This window comes from Drosophila navojoa, chromosome 3, assembly GCF_054131105.1.
Source record: "Drosophila navojoa isolate 15081-1374.11 chromosome 3, UAZ_NAV_1.0, whole genome shotgun sequence".
Lineage (NCBI taxonomy): Eukaryota > Metazoa > Arthropoda > Insecta > Diptera > Drosophilidae > Drosophila > Drosophila navojoa.
Genome location: NC_142891.1, coordinates 20,119,646 through 20,142,396, shown reverse-complemented (window position 1 = coordinate 20,142,396; position 22,751 = coordinate 20,119,646). Strand labels below are relative to the sequence as shown.

The window sequence follows — 22,751 nt, the reverse complement described above, 5'->3', positions numbered from 1 at the left end:
CGTTGGCTGCTCATCCCAGCAGCTATTTCGTGTGGGCGTCTTTAGCAGCTGCGCGAGGGCAGCCATCGGGATCTGTCTTTGGGCCGTGTTTCTCAACAGCAGTTCCATGTTGTTGACAGATAAAATTGCCAATCTGTTGGCTCTGACGACATCGTCGTCGACGTCGTCTTCGTTGCTCGGCGACAATTTCGCCCGGGTTAAACGGGTTTAAACGGCTGCCAACTAAGCTTAATGAAAGTCTTTAGTCAGCACAGCAGCTCAGCAGAGCAGGAGAGCAGCAGAGCAGCGGAGCAGCAATCTAAGCAGATCTTCGCCAGGCGGACCGTTGCGACCCAACAGTTCGATGCCTTTGGCTTACAAAAAGTGTAATTAGCGCAGAAATTGAACGTGAGGAGTCGCCGCGACGTGGACACGTTTCGCTTTAAATGCATATCAGTCTGGGAGTCTGAGACAGAGACAGGGACAGAGACACGGATGGATGGGGACAGAAACAGAAACAGAAGCAGACTGAGACTAGGGCGGAGGCAGAGACTGAGGGAGGCGGACTGTTAGCTCCCGTCTTCTTGTCGTCTCTTTCGCCTGAGCAGGAGGCGGCGTGTGCGGAACGGGGGTATTCCACTATTTAAAGTGAAATAATGACAGTTTTAATTGCAGATTTTTTGTGCTCGTTGTTCGTTGGCGTCTGGCAAAATGCCATAGCTGACTCTCTGAGTGCCCCCGTCAGGCCACTGGCCCGCCTTCTAGCTGGTGCTCTGATGCTGGGCTATTTTTAGGGTGGCGTAGGCCAGCAGCGTGCAGCCCGTTAAATGTAAATGTTGATTACGCAAATGCCAACTAATTGGCAGCCATTAAAGCCAGGTCAATGCTCCTGTACAGCAACAGCAACAGCAGCAGCAACTCCAAAAAAAAATAAGAGAAAAACCGAAATTTAAGTTGACATACGCTTAATACGCGACTGCCTGGGGCTGCTCTCGAGACTCTATACAAAGCATGACCAGAACAAATTGCCCCACTGACTGTTGCAAATTAAGTTAAGCTGCGCGGGGCTTAAGCCGTTGCCTTTAAATCAAATTAAAATTTTGACAACTTCATTTGTAATTGGCAGAGCAACCGTTTAACCGGCAGCGACAGTGCAACCACCGCAACCACCGTAATAATCATTATTATATTGACTTGTCTCTCTCTCTTTCTTTCTTTTTTTCGCCCTCAGGTGTCGGCCAGCGATCCGGATTGCGGCGTGAATGCCATGGTCAACTACACGCTCGGCGAGGGGTTCAAGCATCTCACGGAGTTCGAGGTGCGCTCGGCCTCGGGCGAGATTTGCATCGCCGGCGAACTGGACTATGAGCGGCGCAACAGCTACGAGTTTCCGGTGCTGGCCACGGACAGGGGTGGACTGAGCACCACGGCTATGATCAAGCTCCAGCTGACAGACGTGAACGACAATCGGCCGGTGTTCTATCCGCGGGAGTACAATGTCTCGCTGCGCGAGTCTGGACCGGCACAGGGCAGCGGCACGTCCATGCCCATTGTGGCCGTGGTGGCCACGGATCCGGATGCGGGCAGCTTTGGCCAGGTGTCGTATCGCATTGTCGCCGGTAACGAGGGCGGCATCTTTCGCATCGATCGCAACAGCGGCGAGATCTTTGTCGTACGGCCGGACATGCTGTCCGTGCGCACCCAGCCGATGCACATACTCAACATCTCAGCCACGGACGGCGGCGGCCTGCGCACCAGCACCGATGCCGTCGTCTTCCTCAGCATCATCGATGCCATGCAACGGCCCCCGATCTTCGAGAAGGCGCGCTACAACTACTACGTCAAGGAGGATGTGCCGCGCAACACAGTCGTCGGGTCGGTGATAGCCACCAGCAGTGACACCGGTGAGTAGCACAGGAATACCGGCTCCAAATGGAGCCAGGCCCTGCCACAGGGCAGGCTCATCTGTTTGCCCAAATTGTATATATATACATATATATATGTATGTATATATTGCGCTTGGGTCAGGCCGTGGCTACCAAAGTTGGCGGCCAGCGTCGCGACGTCTTTGTATTGGATTGCATTCATTAGTTCAGTGAGCTGGAAAACAAAATATGCGCATATGATGGACAGACGGACGGACGAACGGATGAGCGGGCGATCGAATGGACCAACGGTTGAATGCTCCAATCGTTGGGCCACCAAAAAAAAAACTGCAGAAGTAGCACAGCATATGTTAGGCATGGCGACTATTTAATACCCTTGAATTATATGAAAAGTGTAGGCAAGTAGAGGCTGAAGTTAGGAGTTTCATATGAAGATGTTTGTCAAGTAAATATATATTCAGAGAATTGATTTTCTTCACGAAATTAATTGTAGATCAATTTCAGATATTCGCATGATCTTAAGAGACGATATTATGATTGACTATGTATGTAGATGTAAAATATTTATTCAGAGCCCCGACGAACTACGAGTATATGATATATTTGACCATTATTAACTATAAATTGCAGCCTAATCTTAGGTCTTGTTTAAACTCTCCCTCTCTCTCTCTGTATTTGCTGAAAGAACTCTAAACTTTTCTCAGCAATATGTTGCAAATTGCATACGCAAAGCAACATGCTTTCTGCCTGCAATATAACAGCCAGGAAAACTTAAAATAAAATTTGTACAAGCAAGGCAAAGAAAAAAGAAGACTGACAGAGCAGAGCACAAAATGGGCCACTGGCAGGCTGTCGAGAGAGAGAGAGAGAGAGAAGCACAGCAGAGTGTGGGTAGAGGCAGGGGACAGAGAGAGAGAAAGAGAGAGAGAGAGAGTCATGCAGAACAAAGCCAAAGCAAAACACTTCAAACGCAAATTTCGGCAGAAATCTGCACCCATCAACGATATTCCACGTCCTCGTCATCGCTCGCTCGCTCGCTGATACAAAAGGCCAAGACACGAGCTCGAGTGCCTGTCTACCGGGCGAACACAGGCTGGGTCGGTGCGGGGGTAGTTGGGAGGAAAGACGAAGACTGAAGTTGGGAGTCTGCTGCTTTTTTTTCTCTCTCTTTTGAATGGCTATGCAAAATGAATTTTGAGCTTTAATTTGCTGCTTTCGCTGTGCACTTCCTTTCATTGCTCCCGCCGCCGCTGTTGCTGTTCCCGGCCCCTCGGCTGGCTCCTCTCATGTGTCAATCTGGTACGAGAGGTTCAGTGTTCGCTCATTCTTTGGTTCTATTGTTCCATCTGCAAACTCATTGCGCGTCCTTTGTTTGGCTCACTGGCATTTGAATTGCCTTTAATGAGGCATCTTTTTGGCAACCCTTTGAACCCTTCCCGCTTCCCGCTTCCCCCTTTTCACATTCTTTCTCATCAATTTGTGTTTTCTTCTTTAACCTCTCTATATATCTCTCTCTCTCTCTTCTCAACTTGCAGCTCAACGCAGTCCAGTGCGCTATTCTATATACTCGGGCGATCCGGATGGCTACTTTAGCATTGAGCCCGCCTCCGGCAACATACGGATTGCCCGCCCGCTGGACCACGAGGCCAAGGCGCAGGTCCTGCTGAACATACAGGCGACCAGCGGCGAGCCGCCCGTCTATGGCCACACGCAGGTTAACATCGAAGTGGAGGACGTCAATGACAATGCGCCCGAGTTCGAGACGAGCATGGTGCGAATCTCGGTGCCCGAGAATGCCGAGCTGGGCACACCGCTGTTCGCTGCCCACGCCCACGACAAGGACTCGGGCAGCAGCGGGCAGGTGACCTACAGCATTAGGGGCAATGCCAATGCCACCCAGCAGGGGCCGGGCCGCGGCAAGGCGCAGCCAACGGGCGCTGCCCTCTTCGCTATCGATGCACGCTCGGGCCACCTAGTGCTATCACGACATCTGGACTACGAGACCGCGCAGCGGCATTCGTTAATTGTGACGGCCACCGATGGCGGTCTACCGCCCCTCTCGGCGGATCTCACCATACTCGTCGACGTGCAGGACGTCAATGACAATCCGCCCGTCTTCGAGCGCGACGAATACGCGGTGAATGTGTCCGAATCGCGGGCCGTTAATGCACAGGTAAGACTCAGAGCTTGTTGGCCCTGCACTTGGGAAAAAAGTCTAGCCCAAATACAAATCTATGTAAATTTCAATTATATTTCAATATTCTTTCTATTCTATTATAAGAATAAGATATTATTTTTAAATGTTCTATTGAAAACTTTGGAAATATTGCACAGGAATTTTATTTATTCAGAAAGTAATTCGTCCTAAATAAAATTTAGAAAGCTTAAGAACATTTTTTTTTTTAATATTCAATATTCCTATATGAAATTCTGTTTGAAAAATAACAATCCTTATGGAAAATTTTCAAAGAAATTGAAATACAGGACACTGTTATACATTATAATATTTATTATAAAGAAAGGAATCCAATTAAATTGCCTTATAAGAATGATAAAGTCTATCAGCGACAAAGTCTACCTGACAAGACAGTCGATAATATGTAACGAAAAGTATGGCCAAAGAAAGAAGCTACTTCTATAGCTCTGATTGGCTTTTCTTTAGCCACATAGTATTTTTGTGAGTGCAGCAGCTGCAGCAGCTGCCCGCCACGTTCGACTGCCTGAAGTTTTATTGAAAAATAAATTTTTGTAATGCAAACTAAATGCGCAACATAAATTTGATTAACAGCCCGTAAAAGTCACGCTTTTGTCAGGCAGGCGTCATATCTTTTTTAAAATATCTCAACACCCCAGAGAAGATGCTGCGGCTGCTGTTGCTGTTGCATCCACTGCTGTGTCCAGGCCGGTTGCATGCGGCATCCAGCATGCGGCATGCTGCCTGCTGAACTAGTTTTGATCATAAAATCACTTTATATCTTTTGGCATCACGAGGCTGAAACGAGTTGCTGCAGTTCTAGGGATTCCTCTAGAGATTTACGCAGACATGCATCAGAGATTCCAATGCCGCCGCTTCAGTGGATGATTGATGACCGCCAGCCGTGTTTGGCATGTAGATCTCTTTCCCTCTTGCTCCTTTGAGACGCTCCCCGTCTCTGTCGCTCTCCATCTCTGGCTGCTCCAAATTAACACAAACTCTCTCAACTCTCTTTGTTGCAGATCATCCAGGTGAATGCCAGCGATCTCGACACGGGCAACAACGCGCGCATCACCTATCGCATCGTGGACGCTGGCGCGGATAACACCAGCCAGAGCCTGGCAAACGCTGGCGGCCCGGACGCCGATCTTGCCCAGCATTTCGGCATATTCCCCAACTCCGGCTGGATCTATCTGCGTGCGGCACTCGATCGAGAGAGCCGCGATCGCTATGAGCTGACCGTCCTGGCCACCGACAACGGCACGCCGGCGGCGCATGCGCGCGCCCGTGTGCTGGTCCGCGTGCTGGATGCCAACGATAATGATCCGAAGTTCCAGCGCGAGAGCTACGAGTTTCGCATCGAGGAGAATCTGCGACGCGGCGCCGTTGTGGGCGTTGTTAGTGCCAGCGATGCGGACCTGGGCGAGAATGCGGCCATACGCTACAGCCTACTGCCAGCCAATTCCAGCTTTCAGGTGCATCCCGTCACAGGTGAGTCGATGCATCCTCTTGCCATAAATTAGTGCTCGCAATGTTCGCGATGCGCGGTAGCCGCCAATCCGCAAAATGTCGCAGCCCGAACAGCTCACTCAACGCCGTTAGAGTTCGTGTCCGAGCAGAAGCCACTGTCAAGCCAGCAGCCATGACCCATGGTCATTCATTACTGCTCCACTTGGCTGTCGCTTCTGCACTGCTCCTTGCCATTGCCTTGCCCACGTCGCCCATAGATCAAACGCGCACGAGCAAACGGAAACCAGTTCCCCATACGGGGACGACGACGGCGCTGCTGCTGCTGCTGCTGCTGACGATGGGGCAAGCGATAAAATGCGATCTGTTTGAGATATGGCTAGATGGCTAGATGGCCAGCTAGATGGTGCAGCCGGCAGCCAACTATCTCGGCTGCAGGCCAGGAGCAGCGCATGACCATTAGTGTTTGAGCAACAACAGTTTTAACGCTGTCAGCTCATCCGTCAATGGAATATCATTGGGTTGACATTTTGCAGGCCACTGTGCATGTGTGTGTGTGTCTCTTTGTGTGTGTGTGCGTGTCCGCTCTAGGGGCCTGGCTGGCAAAGGAGCCACAGTCAGCGTCTCGCTTCATTTAAATTAAATATGGAGATCGCGTGCTGCTAATCCTGCCAGCAGCAGCAGCAGCAGCAGCAGCAGTAACAACAGAGGCTCTGGCAAACTCGTTTTTCCTGACATGATTTTCTTTTGGCCGCCACGCTGCCAGGCATGACATTTTGATGGCAATAGGCGGAGGCACCACCAGCACCACTGGCACACCACCAGCCAACACTTTGGCATTAATCATCTGCGACCCAGTTACGAGCCACATTTTCAAAACTAATCAACAATTGTTAGCAGTAGCTCTCACTCTCTATCTCTCTCGCTCTCTCTTGCTCTCTAGAGCGTATATTGAGAATGAGCTCTCCTGAGAGCTATCAAATGATGGAGAAGCTATTTTGTTACGTATTTCTTTGCAAAGCATCTGATCTACCTCGATCAGACTTTATACTAATCTCTTTGCTAATAAGTAAATAGCTGAAATTCTCTATAGAGTATTCCATATTCCAACATTTGCATATCCCATTGACACTTGATTAATTACTAAACTAAAATGCTTCGTCTCTTTCCCTCTAATTGCAGGCGAGATAACCACACGTGAGCCGCTGGATCGGGAGCTGCGCGAACTGTACGATCTGATGGTGGAGGCAAGGGATCAGGGCACGCCGACGCGCAGTGCCCGGGCACCGGTGCGTGTCCATGTGACAGATGTGAATGACAATGCGCCGGAGATAGCCGATCCGCAGGAGGATGTGGTTAGCGTGCGCGAGGAGCAGCCACCGGGCACCGAGGTGGTGCGCATACGCGCCATCGATCGCGATCACGGCCAGAATGCATCCATCAACTATTCGCTGCTGAAGGGTCGTGACTCGGATGGGCACGGCCTGTTCAGCATTGATGCCAACACTGGCGTGATTCGCACACGCGTCGTCCTCGACCACGAGGAGCGCAGCATCTATCGCCTGGCGGTGGCCGCCACCGATGGCGGCAATCCGCCCAAACAGACGCTGCGAATGCTGCGCGTCGAGGTGCTCGATCTGAATGACAATCGGCCGACGTTCACCAGCTCCAGTCTGGTCTTCAGGGTGAGTGAGAGATTTATGGGCGGGTCATTTGCCCAGCGGCCACAGCAATGGGCAGGAGCAGGGGAAGGGGCAGGGGCAGAGGCATAGGCAGAGACAGAGCAGGTTTCTTCCAGGTGGTTCCAGGAAAACTTTTGTCTATTTGACGCTTCTAGTTTTACACGAAGTCCCTCCTGCTTGGCTCGTTTGATTTCCTGCTTCTTTTCGCCACAACAGTCGTGATCAGCGCGTTTGTCGCCTGCCTTTTGTGCGGATGATTTGTAGCATCGGGCGTCACGTGACAATGGCCAAGAACACGACTCTGCAGCCGCGGAAACAGACATCAGCGCGCTCCGAGTCTGGCCTGTCGCGCGGCTCAGGGTGGTCAGCGCGGGTGCGAGTGCTGCAAACTCTTCCTGATTTGCATTCGCAGTGCTGGCGCAGGCAGCAAGGGGCGGCACTGGTAGGCAACAACATCTTCCTTGACTCTCGTTATTCATGGCGCACGCGTAATTGTCACTCTGTGAACTGTGACTGTGACAATCCCGCTTCACTCAGCTCTCCCGCTTTCCCATTAACTGCAATTCGTAACCGTCAACTGAGCATTATAATGGATCTGCCTAACAGCGAATGCTTTAACTGCCTGAGAAAATATGAAAAGCATTCAAGGCGAATTGGCACACGTTTAGCTAAACAGGGAATGTCGAATCAAAGTATTTGAGGACAGTTAGGATTAGTTTGTACAAAGCTTTTAGCAAATGCTCGTTATACATGTATGTATATAGAAGAGGCAATTTATCAAAAGTGAAACTGAATAATTTAATTTTATTTAAAAGAAAAACTTCTACAAAAATGTGGCCAATTATTCTTAACTCGATATTAATAGTTCTTCAAGTCAGGGGAAGATATTTGTTATTTGAATATTTCGTTTAGGACACAAAAGTTCATTTGAAATTCAGTTTTAATTCCATCTTAGCTCACACTTGCATTTCTTTTCTGCAAGTGTATTAATCATTTGTTGTTTATCTCTCGCTCGCACTTTCTATCTCTCTCTCTCTCTGTCGTTCTTGCTCTGCCTCTCAGCTTTAGTTTTTTGTTGTTTCGTCGCGCTGTTTAGATTTCGGCATTTTACTGTAGCAGTTAAAGAAAACGATGCGACTCTTAACATTTTTATCACGTTCGATTCGCACATGTTTTGCATACTCTGCACATTATTGCATACACATGCCTATCTGCAATCCAGCACCAGCCATTCCCATTCTCATTGCCATTGCCATTGCCAGAGACCCTCAGAGCCGCCTGAGCATGTTCGCTTCATCCTTCATCCAGTTGCTGTTGCCGCATTTCCGACACTCTTCTGGACGAGGACGAAAAGCCAAGTCTGATGACTGCGACGCTTTGACATGCATTTAATTGCCTCTCGCCTCTCTCTGTCTCTGTCTCTCTCTCGCCCACACTCGTGCTCAGTAACTAAAGTGATATACCGCTCTCGCTCTGGCTCTCGCTCTGTCTGTGGTCTGTCAGTCAGCTGACCCTGTGCGTCCGGCCGCGGTTCGCCTTTTAAATCCGCTTCGGCAACAATTAAAATTGACACATTTCGTTGCGTTTCGTTGGCGGTTGCCTTTGATTCCGTGCTTTGTCCTCAACTGCATCTGCATTCTTCTCGCTTTGTTCTTATGCGTTGGCGTTGACCAAGCAGTTAAAAAGCTGGAGGAGTTGCAAGAGCCGCAGGAGTGGGAACAGCTTGAGTGGCTTAACTCGGCTCAGCTCGGCTCACAAACAAATCGAGCTCTGCTTTGAGCTGACTGCAGTCGCTATATAATACGTATCTTTGTAATTAAGCAATTTCAGCCACCCTGCATGTAGCTGCACTACCACAACTTGCTTGGCATACAGTCAGCTATAAAAGTACACAACAAATCATGCGCCATTTTGGCAGTGTCCATTTTTGCAGCAATATTGCCTTGCATAATTTGGTGGTCAGCCGCAGTCATAGCAGTAGTCGTTAGCCAAACCAAAGAGCACCACTCAAATCAGCAGCAGCAGTGGTAGTGGCAGTGGCAGTGGCAGCCGCACCACCAGCACCACAGTCAGCAGCAGTCGACAGACCTTCTTCCTGCGTAATCTTGGCTGCGGCATAAATCTCGTGACTGTCATTTTTGTGTCTCCATTTTGGCGACCCAAACAATATTTTCAATGTATATTATGAAAAAAAGAAGAAGATGCACACACACACACACACATATACACACTGAGAGCTGAGCCCTGCCGAGGAGGCAAACAACGCAAAACCTTTTTTGTTTTTATGCTGCGAAACGGTTTTTGCGGTTTTGCATATTAAATTCTTATATGCGAAGAGTGGCCGCTGCACCACCACACACACCATATACCATACACCCGGCACCACTCATCCCTGCCCCTCGCTGGCCGTCAACCTGCAATTCGGCTCACATTTTTCTTCAGTGATTTTCGGGGCCGCCAACTTGGTCGGAATGCATAATTTCTTTTTAATGCCATTGCCAATGTCTTGGCCACGGCCAAAGCCAGGCACTTGGTGGTTTGGTGGTTCACCACCGTGCCCCTCTATCCGCTCTGGCCAACAAAGCGTTTGGCCTGGGAAGCGGCAACAGCAACAGCAGCAGCAACAGCAGCAGCGACAGCGGCGGCAATCGACATCGAGCGTTGTTTTTGGGGGAATGAAATTTTTAAATGTTTGCTGCCTTCGTAATCTTGAAGTATGAATTATTGCTTTAAGATTGGATTTTCAACACTGTTGTTGAGATTAAGATACCCCGGCCCAGAACAGAACAGACCAGACCAGGCCAGGCCGGCCGGGCCATGCCAGGCCAGGCACCGCGTCGCAGTCAAGTAGAGCGTCCTCCGCTCGCGCCCTCCCTTTCCCACTCGCTTAATGCCCCAAACAGCAAATAATCTATAATTGCCTTTGCCGCATTTATTTACTCCTTATTTATTCTTCTCTTTTCGATTTTCTCTACCGCAGGTACGCGAGGATGCGACCGTGGGCCATGTCGTGGGCTCGATTAGCCCCAATGAGCGCGCGGAGCTGCCGCCGGTTAGCAGCAACAGCCTGGATGAGCTGAACGATCCACTGTGCGTCACATACACCTTGAATCCGCTGACCAAGGACCTGATCGAGGGTGCCTTCGACATAGACAGGAACACGGGCAATCTGGTGGTGGCTCGCCAGCTGGACCGCGAGCTGCAATCGGAGTTCCGGCTAGAGATACGCGCTCTGGACACCTCGGCTAGCAACAATCCGCAGAGCAGCGCGATCACCGTCAAGATCGAGGTGGCCGATGTCAATGACAATGCGCCCCGCTGGCCGCTCGATCCGATCGAGCTGCAGGTGAGCGAATCTCTGCCCGTGGGCGCCATCATACACAACTTCACGGCCACCGACGCGGACTCCGGCACCAACGGGGAGCTGCAGTACCGCCTGCTGCGCTACTCGCCCCAGCTGAACGAGAGCCTGGAGAGGGCGACGCCGCTGTTCGCGCTGGACTCGCTGACGGGCTCGCTGAGCCTGCAGGCGCCGCTGGACTATGAGTCGCTGCAGGAGTATTTGCTCATTGTGCAGGCGCTGGATCAGTCCTCCAATGTCACGGAACGGCTGCAGACCTCGGTCACGGTGCGACTGCGTATCCTGGATGCCAACGATAATGCGCCGCAGTTTGTGGTGCCCAGCACAAGTGGTGCTGGTGGTGCAGCCACAGTGTATGTGAGCGATGCCACACGCATTGGCGAAATGGTCACGCACATCGTGGCCGTGGATCGGGATGCGGGTGAGAACGGGCGCATCAGCTACGACATCGTCAGCGGCAATGGCGAGGGACGCTTTCGCATCAAGCCCCAGTCGGGCATCATTGAGCTGGCCAAGACGCTGCCACCTGCCTCCGAGCAGCTGGACAAGACTGGCCGATTCACTCTGACCATCCGTGCCAGCGACCACGGCGCTCCCTCACCACAGCATACGACTCTCAGCCTTCAGCTGCTGGTGCAGGGCAGCCACAGCAATCCGCCCCGATTCCTGCAGGCCGTTTACGAGGCGACCATCCTGGAGAATGTGCCCAGCGGCAGCTTTGTGCTGCAGGTAGCTGCCAAGGCCTTTCATGGATCCGACAATGGTAAGCAGACTTGCACATAGATAATATATGGAATAAGTATAAACAAATGATCATTAACTAGTAGAACTAGAGATCTGTTGCACTTTGACTTTACACTTTTCACTTGGTTTTTAATAATATCCCACTCCAATTTCTCCCATCTTTGCAAACAACAGCGAATCTCAGTTATGAAATACCCAATGGGGTGGCCGACAACCATTTCCATGTGGACTGGCAGCGCGGCATTGTGACGACGCGCGGCCAATTCGATCGTGAGACGCAGTCCCGTTACACGTTGCCAATTTACGTGCGTGACGCCAATCGCATGAGTGCCACGCCCACCGCGGCCATACGCAAACAACGCTCCTCGGAGAGCAGCGCGGAGCCGGCAACGGGCCAGCACTTTGACGTGGCCACGCTCATCATCAGCATCGGCGACGTCAATGACAATGCGCCAGAGTTCCGTCCGGGCTCCTGCTACGGGCTGTCCGTGCCGGAGAACAGCGAATCGTCCGTCATTCACACGGTGGTGGCCAGCGACCTGGACGAAGGCGCCAATGCAGAGATCGTTTACAGCATCATTGGTGCGTATTCCCTAATAAATTCCGTAATCGACTCAAGTCTAAGTCAAGCTATTCTCCCTCTGACCTCTTTCTACGACAGGCGGCAATCTGGGCAACAAGTTCAGCATTGATGCCCGGACAGGCGAGCTGAGCGCACGATCCTTGGATCGGGAGCAACACTCTCGATACACGCTGCAGCTGCAGGCGTCGGATCGCGGCCAGCCCATCACCCATCAGGGTCACTGCAACATCAGCGTCTTCGTGGAGGATCAGAATGACAATGAGCCGCGCTTCGACCAGCCCAAATATGTGGCCACTGTGCCGGAGAATGCGCCAGTCGGCAGCAGCGTGCTGCGCATTAACGCCCGCGACGCCGATCTGGGTGTGAACTCCCGGTTGGTTTACTCCCTGGCCAATGAGACGCAATGGCAGTTTGCTATAGACGGAACCAGCGGACTCATCACCACCGTCGGGTAAGTCTTCAAATGCCGAAAGATATAAAAATTACTCTAACAAAATGCCGAGGTAGAGTCCGAGTCAGACGCAGAGTCAGACCAGGTAGCGCCACATCAAATTGAGGCTTTAGACTTTAGCTAAAGGGATATTTGTCTTGGGTCAATGCAGTGCAAGATCTTATCTGCCAGCTAGATCTCGGCGCAAGGACAATGCCAGTGAAACATTGAAATACTTAATTTCCTCAATAACAAGGCGAGCTAATGCGACTGCGATTGCGAATCCCCAACTACGACTACGACAAGTAGACAACATCCTACGCAACGACAATCCGGTAAAACCCTCCGCAGCAGCTATAAATAGCATTGGGCCTTGTAGCTGCATATGTGTGTGTGTGTGTGTGTGTAAAAGGATTGGCTCTACTTTTTTGCTACTTCGCAGAGCTGGCTGGCTTATAAGGTCGGGCCTGGAGTTGGTCTCGCTGCTCTCTGTACTTGAGGGCCCCCTCTGGTGCAAATTTATGCTTATTGACAATCAATGATGACAACAATTGCTTGTTCCGTCTGATGCCCAGAGAGTGTGTGTGTGTGTGAGAGAGAGGGAATGAGTGAGAGAGGGGAACGGATCGTGTTGGGGTGCTACAATTGCGTTACTAGAGCTCAGTTCCGGCCTGAAATGCAGCCAGATCCTACTCGATTCAACTCGAAGCTCTTCTGTTCGCTTTGATGCATTGCCCCCGATGCCTTTCTAGATTTGGGTTTAGCTTTAGCCTTTTAGCACTGGGAGCACTTGAGTTGACAGTAGCGTCAGTGTTTGCCATTTATACAAACGCGATCCGCTGTCATGTACCAATTTTTATCTTGCGCTGATTGTCGGCAAACAATAAAAACGAAAAGCCCCGCCAACCAGCAAACCCAGCCAACAACAGAAACTCTAAAGAGGAAAAAAAATATTCAGGAATAAAAAAAACAGGCAACCCAGCCAAAGCGAACCAAAAGTCGGAAAACAACGATGAGAACTGAGAGCAGCACCACATGGCGAGGTAGAAGAATTGTAGAGCGACAGTCAAGAGTGGACAGCGCGGACGGACAGATGGACAGACGTGCAGCCGGGACAGACATTTCGTGACGTTGTTGTTAGTCTTGGATCGCTTTCGCGGTCGCGCTCTTGTACTTGGACTTGGACTCGCGCTGCTTGGGCTAAATAAAGTCAGGATTGGAGCAGCACAACAGCTAAAAAATAAAAAAAGACAACAGCAAAAATGTGGCTGCCGCTTGTCCAGTCTGTTGCTGTTTTTGTTGTTGTTGTTGTTGTTGCTAGCTACTTTTTTGTGGAGACTCTGACGAACTGACTGACCGGACAAGACTAGGCGCAGTTGCTGAGGCTCTCGCTTGTTGCTTCGCCTGTCTGATGATCAGCAAGCGCAGCCGACAATGACAACAACAACAACAACAACAAAACTGTTGACTGACCCTTGGCAGGCATTGCTGTGGTTGCTGCTGTTGTTGTTTTTGAATAGACAACAACAAACTGCGACGGCGAGCGGAATGTTTCTGCAGCCAGTTTCTTCACTTTGACTGATTCAATTCATAAAATCCGAAAGCAAAGGAGAGCCAAGCATAGCTGTACACTGAATACCCTAACAGAGCCTAGGCAAAGAGACGTATTTAATAATGAAACTAATGTAATAATATTTTGATTATATGTATATCAGTAATTTGTGTTGGCCATAAAGTCAAACTCAATAAGTCAGCAGCATATTTAGTGAACAAATGTAAATGCCTCAGTAGTTAGAGTATAATGAGGCTCGACAGCAACACGGAGCTAGAGAGCTGGCTGACTGCGGCTGAAACTGGATGAGCTCGTAATTTGCTAAATTCGTTTTATTGGACGACATGCAATCGCAGTCGAGCGGCGAGAGCAACGAGACTTGCTCAACCCTTTGACTATGGCTAGGATTTTAATCATTTTGGTTTATTATTTGTGGCAGATACCACATACTGGAATGCCACTCGAGTGGGGCCTGCATCGTGCTCTGTGCACTGTTCTCTGTGCTGTGTGCCGTGTGCAGTCAGATTAGCTGCAACACGAGTGGATCATTTCAACAGCAATATTTGCTGGCAAGCAAATGACTTAATTACCTGGCAAGCGCCTAGCCCGTCCACCCTCTCGCCAATCCCCTTTGTTAGTCGTGATACTGGATTAATTCCACATCATTTCGTGATGCTAATTGTGGCTGGGATTATGCTGGGGCCTAGCAGCGGGCGACTAATTAGTGTCGCTGAAGATGATGCCCATTCGATTGTTTTTACTCTCGGCCAAGCATAATGCCTAATCAGCGATCCATCGGACTTCCAGCTATGAATTCCTTTCGACGCCCCGCATACTAATTGACTGCATTTCTCTATGTCCCTCCACAGCAAACTGGATCGCGAGCTGCAGGCCAGCTACAGCTTCATGGTACTGGCCACCGACTGTGGACGGTACGAGGTGCGCTCCAGCAGTGTTGCCGTGCAGATCAATGTGCTGGACGTCAACGACAACAAGCCCGTCTTTGAGCGTTATCCCTACACGGGGCAGGTGCCGGCGCTCATTCAGCCAGGGCAGACGCTGCTCAAGGTGCAGGCGCACGACGCCGACCAGGGCGCCAATGGGGATGTGCTCTATGCCCTGAAGGCGGACAGCACGCTGACTGCAGCTGCCATGCGGAGCAAATTTCGCATTAATCCCAACACGGGCGCATTGAGTGCCACCCAGAGCCTGGCCAGCGAGACGGGCAATTTGCTGCAGCTGGAGATTATTGCGCGAGACAAGGGAAATCCCCCGCAGAGCAGCGTCGGCCTGATCGAGCTGCTCGTGGGCGAGCCCAGCCCCGGAGTGCCCGTGCTGCACTTCCAGAACGAAACCTATCGGACGAAGCTGCGCGAGAACTCCCCCACAGGCACTAAGCTGCTGCACGTGGCCGCCGTGCGCAGCGATGGCCGGCGGCAGAAGCTGAACTTCTCCTTTGGCGCTGGGAATGATGATGGCATATTCGCGCTGGATGCGGCTACAGGTGAAATACGTGTGGCAAATCCTCAACTGCTGGACTACGATCGCTTTGCCACGCCCACGCTGGCGCCCCTCAGTCGCGGCCGTGCCATGCACTACGAGCAGGCTGAGATGGAGCAGGCCGAGCAGCTGGAGCAGCAGGATACCACGAACAGCTCAAGGAGCCAACGCGCCTTGGCCAGCTCTTCGTTTGCCCTGGCCACGACTCAGCCGCACGAGCTGCGCCTTGTGGTGGTGGCACGCACCACCGAGCCACCATTCCTGTCCAGCTACGCGGAGCTGGTGGTCGAGCTGGAGGATGAGAATGACAACAGCCCGCAGTTCTCGCAGCGCCAGTTCGTGGCCACCGCCTGGGAGGGCAACAGCAAAGGCACCTTCGTCGCCCAGGTGCAGGCCTTCGATGCCGACGAAGGCGCCAATGCCCGCCTCCGTTATCACATAGTGGACGGAAACCACGACAATGCGTTCGTCATCGAGCCCGCCTTCAGCGGCATTGTGCGAACGAATATTGTGCTCGACCGCGAGATCCGCGACGTCTACAGCCTCAAGATAATTGCCACCGACGAGGGTGTGCCCCAGATGACGGGCACCTCCACGATACGCGTGCACATCGTGGACGTCAACGACAACCAGCCCACGTTTCCGCCCAACAATGTGATCAGCGTCAGTGAGGGTAAGTTGAAAGGTCTAAATATAAAATATATAATATAAAATATAAAATATAAAAAGAAAATAAAAATATAAAATAGAATAATATGTAAATAGAAAATATATAAAATATAAAATAAACATAAAATATAACATATAAAATAAAAAAAAATATAAAATATAAATATAATAAAGAAAATATAATATTAAAATATAAAATATAATATAACATAAATATATAAATATAAAATATAAAATATTAAACATATATATAATCTCCAACTAATCTGTAGATTCTTCCCATCTTTCTCTGTTTCTCTTCTCTCTCACCGTCTCGGGTCTCTCTCTCGTCTCTCTCTCTCTCTCTACTCTGGGTCGTCTTTGCAGCCACCGAACTGGGCGCTGTGATAGCCTCGCTGTCGGCCAACGATGTGGACACCTACCCTTCGCTAACCTACCGTCTGGGCAACGATTCACCCGTGGAGAGGGACAATCTGATGCACTTCAGCCTTGATCGCTACAGCGGAAAGCTGGTGCTGAAGCGCCGCCTGGACTACGAGCTGCAGCAGGAGTACCAATTGGAGATAATAGCGTCTGATGCAGCACACGAGGCGCGCACCACACTCACCGTCAGAGTGGCCGATGAGAACGACAATGCGCCCAGATTTGTGGCGCAGAAGCCGCCCGCCTACTTTGCGCTGTTGCCGGCAGCAACGGAGCTGCTGGAGAGCTCCTCCATGGACGTGGAGCTGGTCACGGTGAATGCCACAGACGCGGATGCCGAGGGTCGCAACTCAAGGATTAGCTACCACATCGAGCCACCAGTGGCCGGCTTCAGCGTGCATGCCACGACGGGCGTGGTCTCGGTCAACATGAGTCACCTGCCAGCCGCTGAGTCCAGCAGCGGGGACTACTTTGTGGGCATTGTGGCGCGGGATGCGGGCAAGCCGCAGCTGAGTGGTGCCACGCTGCTGCGCGTGCAGCCGGATGACAGCGGTGCGGGCCGCACGCAGTTCCTGCAGACCCAATACCGCGCACAGATTAGCGAGGCGGCGCCGCTCGGCTCAGTTGTGCTGCAACTCGGACAGGATGTCAAGGATCAGGCACTCGCCATTGTTGCGGGCAACGAGGAAGCCGCCTTCGAGCTGCTGCCCAACAAGGCGCTCGTGCTGGTCAAGCTGCTGGACCGGGAACGCAACGATCTCTACAAGCTGCAGCTGCAGCTCAGCCAAGGCAACGGCAACACAGCGGCCACTAGCTCCAGTTCCAGTTCCAGCTCCAATTCGAGCACCGGCATTACGGTCTTTGTCAGCGTGCTGGACGCCAACGATAATGCGCCCATCTTCGATCCCAGCGCCAAGTACGAGGCAGAGATCAGCGAGCTGGCGCCACTGCGTTATTCGATTGCCCAGCTGCTCGCGCTGGACGCCGACCAGGAGAACACGCCCAACTCTGAGGTGGTCTACGACATCAGTTCCGGCAACGACGAGCACATGTTCACCATTGACCTGGTGAGCGGAGTGCTCTTCGTCAACAACCGGCTGGACTACGATAGCGGCGCAACGAGCTATGAGCTCATCATACGCGCCTGCGACAGCCACCAGCCGCGGCCACTCTGCAGCCTGCAGAGCTTCCACCTCTCGCTGCACGACGAGAACGACAATGCGCCGCAGTTTCCGCTGGCCGAATACGTTCACTCGCTGGCCGAGAACGAGCCGCTGGGCAGCTCCGTGTTTCGGGCCCATGCCAGCGATCTGGATCGCGGCGCCTTTGGCCAGCTGAACTATAGCCTGGTGGCGGCAGCTGGCGATGACAGCTCGTGGCGTCTGTTCCGCGTGGACGCCGCCACGGGCATTGTCAGCTCGGGCGCAGTGTTCGACTACGAGCAGCGGCAGCGCTACAATCTGCAGCTGCGAGCCAGCGACATGGGCGGACGGAGCGCTCGGGTGGCGGTGCGCGTTGAGATTGAGTCGCGGGACGAGTTCACGCCGCAGTTCACGGAGCGCACATATCGGTTCGCGCTGCCAGCGTCGACGGCGCTGCCGCTGGGCTTTGTCGTCGGGCAGGTGACGGCCACAGATGCCGATAGCGGTGCGGACGGGCGTGTGGTTTACCAATTAAGCGCACCACACAGCCACTTCAAGGTGAATCGCAGTAGCGGCGCGGTGCTGATCAAAAGGAAGCTAGACGACAGCCTCATCGACGACGGCCGCGATATCAGCTTGGTGATCTCGGCCTCGTCGGGCCGCCACAACTCGCTGACGAACATGACCGTCGTGGAGATCGCGCTGGATCCGCTGGCACATCCCAACACGAACCTCGCTTCCATCGGCATGGCCGGTGGTGCGGCGGGTGGCGGCGCGGCCGGTGGCGGTGCCAGTGGCTCTGGCGGCTCGCCCAGCGATTGGATTGTCGGTGTGCTAGTCACGCTCCTGCTCATTCTCTGCGCCGCCGCGGGCATCTTCCTCTTCATCCACATGCGCAGCCGACGGCCGCGCAACGCCGTCAAGCCACATCTGAGCAGCGAAACGGTGGGCGTAGGCAACTCCAACAGCTATGTGGATCCCAGTGCCTTCGACACCATGCCCATACGCGGCGGCATGACGGCAGCGGGCGGTGCCAGTGGTGCTGTGGCCTCCGGCCAGTTTGCTCCACCCAAGTACGATGAAATTCCGCCGTTCGGCCCGCATGCGGGCAGCTCGGGCGCAGCAACCACATCTGAGCTCTCCGGCTCCGAGCAGTCGGGCTCGAGTGGCCGCGGCTCGGCGGAAGATGATGGCGAGGATGAGGAGATCCGCATGATCAACGAGGGGCCATTGAGCCACCGTGCTGGCGCCGGCGCCGGCAGCGACGATGGACGCATTTCGGACATCTCGGTGCAGAACACACAGGAGTACCTCGCCCGCCTGGGCATCGTGGACCATGATCCCAGTGGCGGTGGCACCGGCGCCGCCTCCAGCATGGCCGGCTCCAGCCATCCCATGGCCATGCCCATGCCCACGCTGCACATGTTCGATGCGGACGAAACGGCGCGCTCGGACATCACGAATCTGATCTACGCCAAGCTGAACGACGTGGCCGGCGCTGGCTCGGAGCGTGGCAGCAGTGCGGACGACGCGGCCACCACGGCGGGTAGCATCGGCACAGTGGGCCACGGCCATGGCCACGGCGTGATGGCCAGCTATGGCGAGGTGCCAGTGCCGGTACCGGTGCCCGTCGTGGTGGGCGGCAGCAATGTGGGCGGCTCGCTCAGCTCCATTGTGCACAGCGAGGAGGAGCTGACGGGCAGCTACAACTGGGACTACCTGCTCGACTGGGGTCCGCAGTACCAGCCGCTGGCGCACGTCTTCTCGGAGATAGCAAGACTGAAGGACGACACGATGTCGGAGCACAGCGGTCACAGCGGCAGCGGCGCCTCGTCCAGCGCGAAGAGCAAACAGTCCCTGGCCCACTCCTCGCACTCATCGGGCGCTGGCAGTGTGGTGCTGAAGGCACCACCCGCACACATACCACCACCGCTGCTGACCAACGTGGCACCGCGCGCCATCAATCTGCCCGTGCTGGGCAATGCGGGTGGCCTGCGTCTGCCGCCCCACCTCAGCATGTCCGGTCTACCACGTTCGCCCATCGGCCACGAGGCCAGCGGCGGCTTCAGCACCTCCTCGGCCATGTCCCCTTCGTTTTCGCCTTCGCTCTCGCCGCTGGCAACGCGCTCGCCATCGATTTCGCCCCTGGGCGGGCCGCCCACTCACATGTCGCACGTCTCTCTGCCGCGCCACGCCCCCCAGCCCAGCCAGCGCGCCAATGTGGGCACGCGAATGTGAGCCGTGAACTGAACCCGCAATTCCCCCCAAATCTGTGTGATCAAACATTAGAGTTTAGCCCACTTAGCGTACTTAGTTCTAGTTAGTGCCAGAGAGGATTCGAATGGAGCGCAGCTGCACATGCATAGTATTAATTGCACCACACCACATAAGACATACACACACCCACACACACATATGCATTATCAAGTAAAGACAAGGGTCCAGGCAACACTTGAGAGATTTCCATGAATCCCTATTGATATTCGTTTCCAAAAACTTGTTCAAAAGAAATTATTTAATCATAAATTATTATATCCCTATTTCGTTGTTGTTAATTAAGATTGTATTAAATTAATTTCTATAAGTCATGATGCATTCATTACGTATCGCATTCCATTGACGAGTGTTGCTGGGAACTCATTAGGCACATCAACATACCAACACACACACACACACACACACACTCACACTTATACACACAGGCACGCATAGCTGTTGTATGTAATGTATATATAGTATATGTACGATTGTAGTAGTAACACGACCACAAAGCCAACAAAGACTCTCTGATAAATATGCTTGGTTGGCCGCCTCGAAGCGCCAACGGGCCGAACAGACAAAAAAAAATAAAATAAAAGCCAAGCCAGCCATAAGTTGTAAGCATTTCTTAAAAGCTAAACAGAAAAGTAAAGAGGAGAAGATAAAGAAAGAAAATAATAATAAGGAAGACATAAGACGTAGAGCATAACGTAGTACGTAACGAGTAGTACGTAAACGATATAGTAGAGTTAAGCATAGAACTAAACTAGTTTTTTCTTCGCTCCGAAGCGCAAACGAAAGGAAACGCGACTAAACGAACCAAGTGCACTTAACCATTAAACATTACCATTTAGAATCGAACAAGAGGAAGAACATAACAAAAAAAAAATGCTCGCATGTCTGCCTCCATTCCCATTCCCATTCCCATTCCCTTGCGTATCCCTATTCCCATTCTGATTCCCCCACACCATGATATCGCATTATCAAAATAAAGAGAATAATCAACCTGCGATACTAGGAAATGAAGAGAAAGAGCCGAGTGCCAAGCGAAGGCAGCAGCAGGAGGAGGACGAGGATTACGAGGAGTATACGGGGGAGGGAGAATTGTAAAAAGTTGTTTTTAGTAATCATTGGAGAGCCCTTGTAAATGTTTTTCCATACTTAGCACGATATATGCATACATATACGATTTACGATATACATGTACGATTGACGATATACCGATATATGCCTTACGATATTTAGCCCCTAAGTTGTAGTTGCTTAGTTATTTTTCACTTTATGTGTGATGCTAATTGTTTAATTCTCTCTCTACGATCTAGCAAAGCTGTAAAAATTGATATTTAAATAATATATATGCACATATATATATTCTGTATTCCATTCTAGATCTAGAGCATTATGCTTAAGTCTTAGTTTGTAATAGCGAAAGAAACAATCAAAAATAAATATGAAATATACTAAAATACCAGTTGAGCTCTTCTTGCCGCATTCAGCGTGTTACAAATTGCTGTTGTGTTTGTGATTAATTTCCATTAACGTTTCGACAGCCCCGGGCGGCAACCACCAACCACCAGCACCACCAGCCAGCAACCACAAGGACTGCAAGTTTACAGACATCGACGAAGAGCTGGAAATGGATTGCCGGCAGAACGCCTTCATTATTATTATTTTTGCAGTTGTTTTGCTTGCATGCCCTTACAATGGGTATTATAATTATGTCACGCAATGTGTTACACATAAAGGCAGCCCTTGGCATGCCGATAAGCTATCTCCATCTCCTGCTCCATCTCAATCTTGATCTCAATCTTAATCTTAATCGTGGGTATGAACTGTGTGGTTATTTATTTTCGCTTCAAGCACTCTACATATATCAGATGGATGGGATCATGCCTTGTATATCAAGCAGGGCTCATGGATTTAATCGCTTTATCACTTGGCTACCTAAAGTAAAATATTGGTGATATTTTAAAATAATTTACATACAGTAAAATAGAGTATAGAAACTTCTGCCTTTGTGGCAGGCAAATGCAAAAGTGGCAGCCACGCCCATGTCCGAGTGCGAACATGTTGTAGGTGGCAGAAACGTAGCTGAACTCTTGAACTGGCATGCCACATACGCAGCAGCCGCCGACTCACCAAGCAGCCTTCTCCACACTCCAGCTTGTTGTCGCGCTCTGCAATCTGAGTCAACGATAGGCGGAGGCCGCCTTGTTGAAGCAGTTGCTGCCGCTGCTGCTGCTGCAGTTACCGCAAATTCTAGACGTGCCGCAGCCGAAACGAAGAAGGGCCAACTGGCTGATGAAGGGAAACAGCAGATTGAAAGGCAGCAGCAGCAGGACGGGCAGCAGCAGGAGCAGGAGCAGCAGCCGTCCGAGCGACGTCGCACTTTGTCTTCATTTCAAAGCCGCTGCATGAACTCATTTATTTGTTTCTGATTTCTGGCCACTAACACACCTCTCCCAGCGCCGGCCCCCTCGCATGTCAGCTCCCCCTTAGGCCCTGTCGTCATTATCATTATTCTGCTGCACACTCCTTTTGACCAGTTGAGTTATTTCCATTTGCCAGTTTCGACTTTTCGACTGGATTTCGTGCGGCGGCTCCTGCTCCTGCTGCTGCTCCTTCCAACTATTGGTATCAATTGCAGTGGATCTTGTTTTTGGTTCTTTTTTCGTTTTGTTTGTTATTTTCGCTATAGTCACATGGCGTTCCACTCCCGACTGGGTTATTATTATAAGTTTGCGCGTCAATTCATATTACTTGTAATGCAAACAACTGAAAAACTAGCATCTTTAGCTGGAGGATCAGCTGCAACAGCAACAGCAACAGCAACGCTGATGATGATTATGGGTTGCTCTCTCGCCTAGGTATTCATTTTGG

The 22,751-nt window shown here is 51.6% G+C and overlaps 1 protein-coding gene across 1 annotated transcript in view; it reads left to right on the top strand.

The window, feature by feature from the left end:
- The window catches only part of ds (dachsous cadherin-related 1), an 83,483-nt gene extending 63,013 nt beyond the window's left edge, over positions 1-20,470 (top strand). The window contains exons 3-11 of the mRNA XM_030382702.2: positions 1,211-1,883; positions 3,401-4,038; positions 5,082-5,550; positions 6,709-7,211; positions 10,189-11,332; positions 11,488-11,895; positions 11,975-12,347; positions 14,748-16,051; positions 16,414-20,470. Coding sequence (XP_030238562.2) covers positions 1,211-1,883; positions 3,401-4,038; positions 5,082-5,550; positions 6,709-7,211; positions 10,189-11,332; positions 11,488-11,895; positions 11,975-12,347; positions 14,748-16,051; positions 16,414-19,850 — 8,949 coding nt within the window. The 3' untranslated portion in view covers positions 19,851-20,470. The remainder of the gene's footprint in view (positions 1-1,210; positions 1,884-3,400; positions 4,039-5,081; positions 5,551-6,708; positions 7,212-10,188; positions 11,333-11,487; positions 11,896-11,974; positions 12,348-14,747; positions 16,052-16,413) is intronic.
- Positions 20,471-22,751: the final 2,281 nt, after the last annotated feature.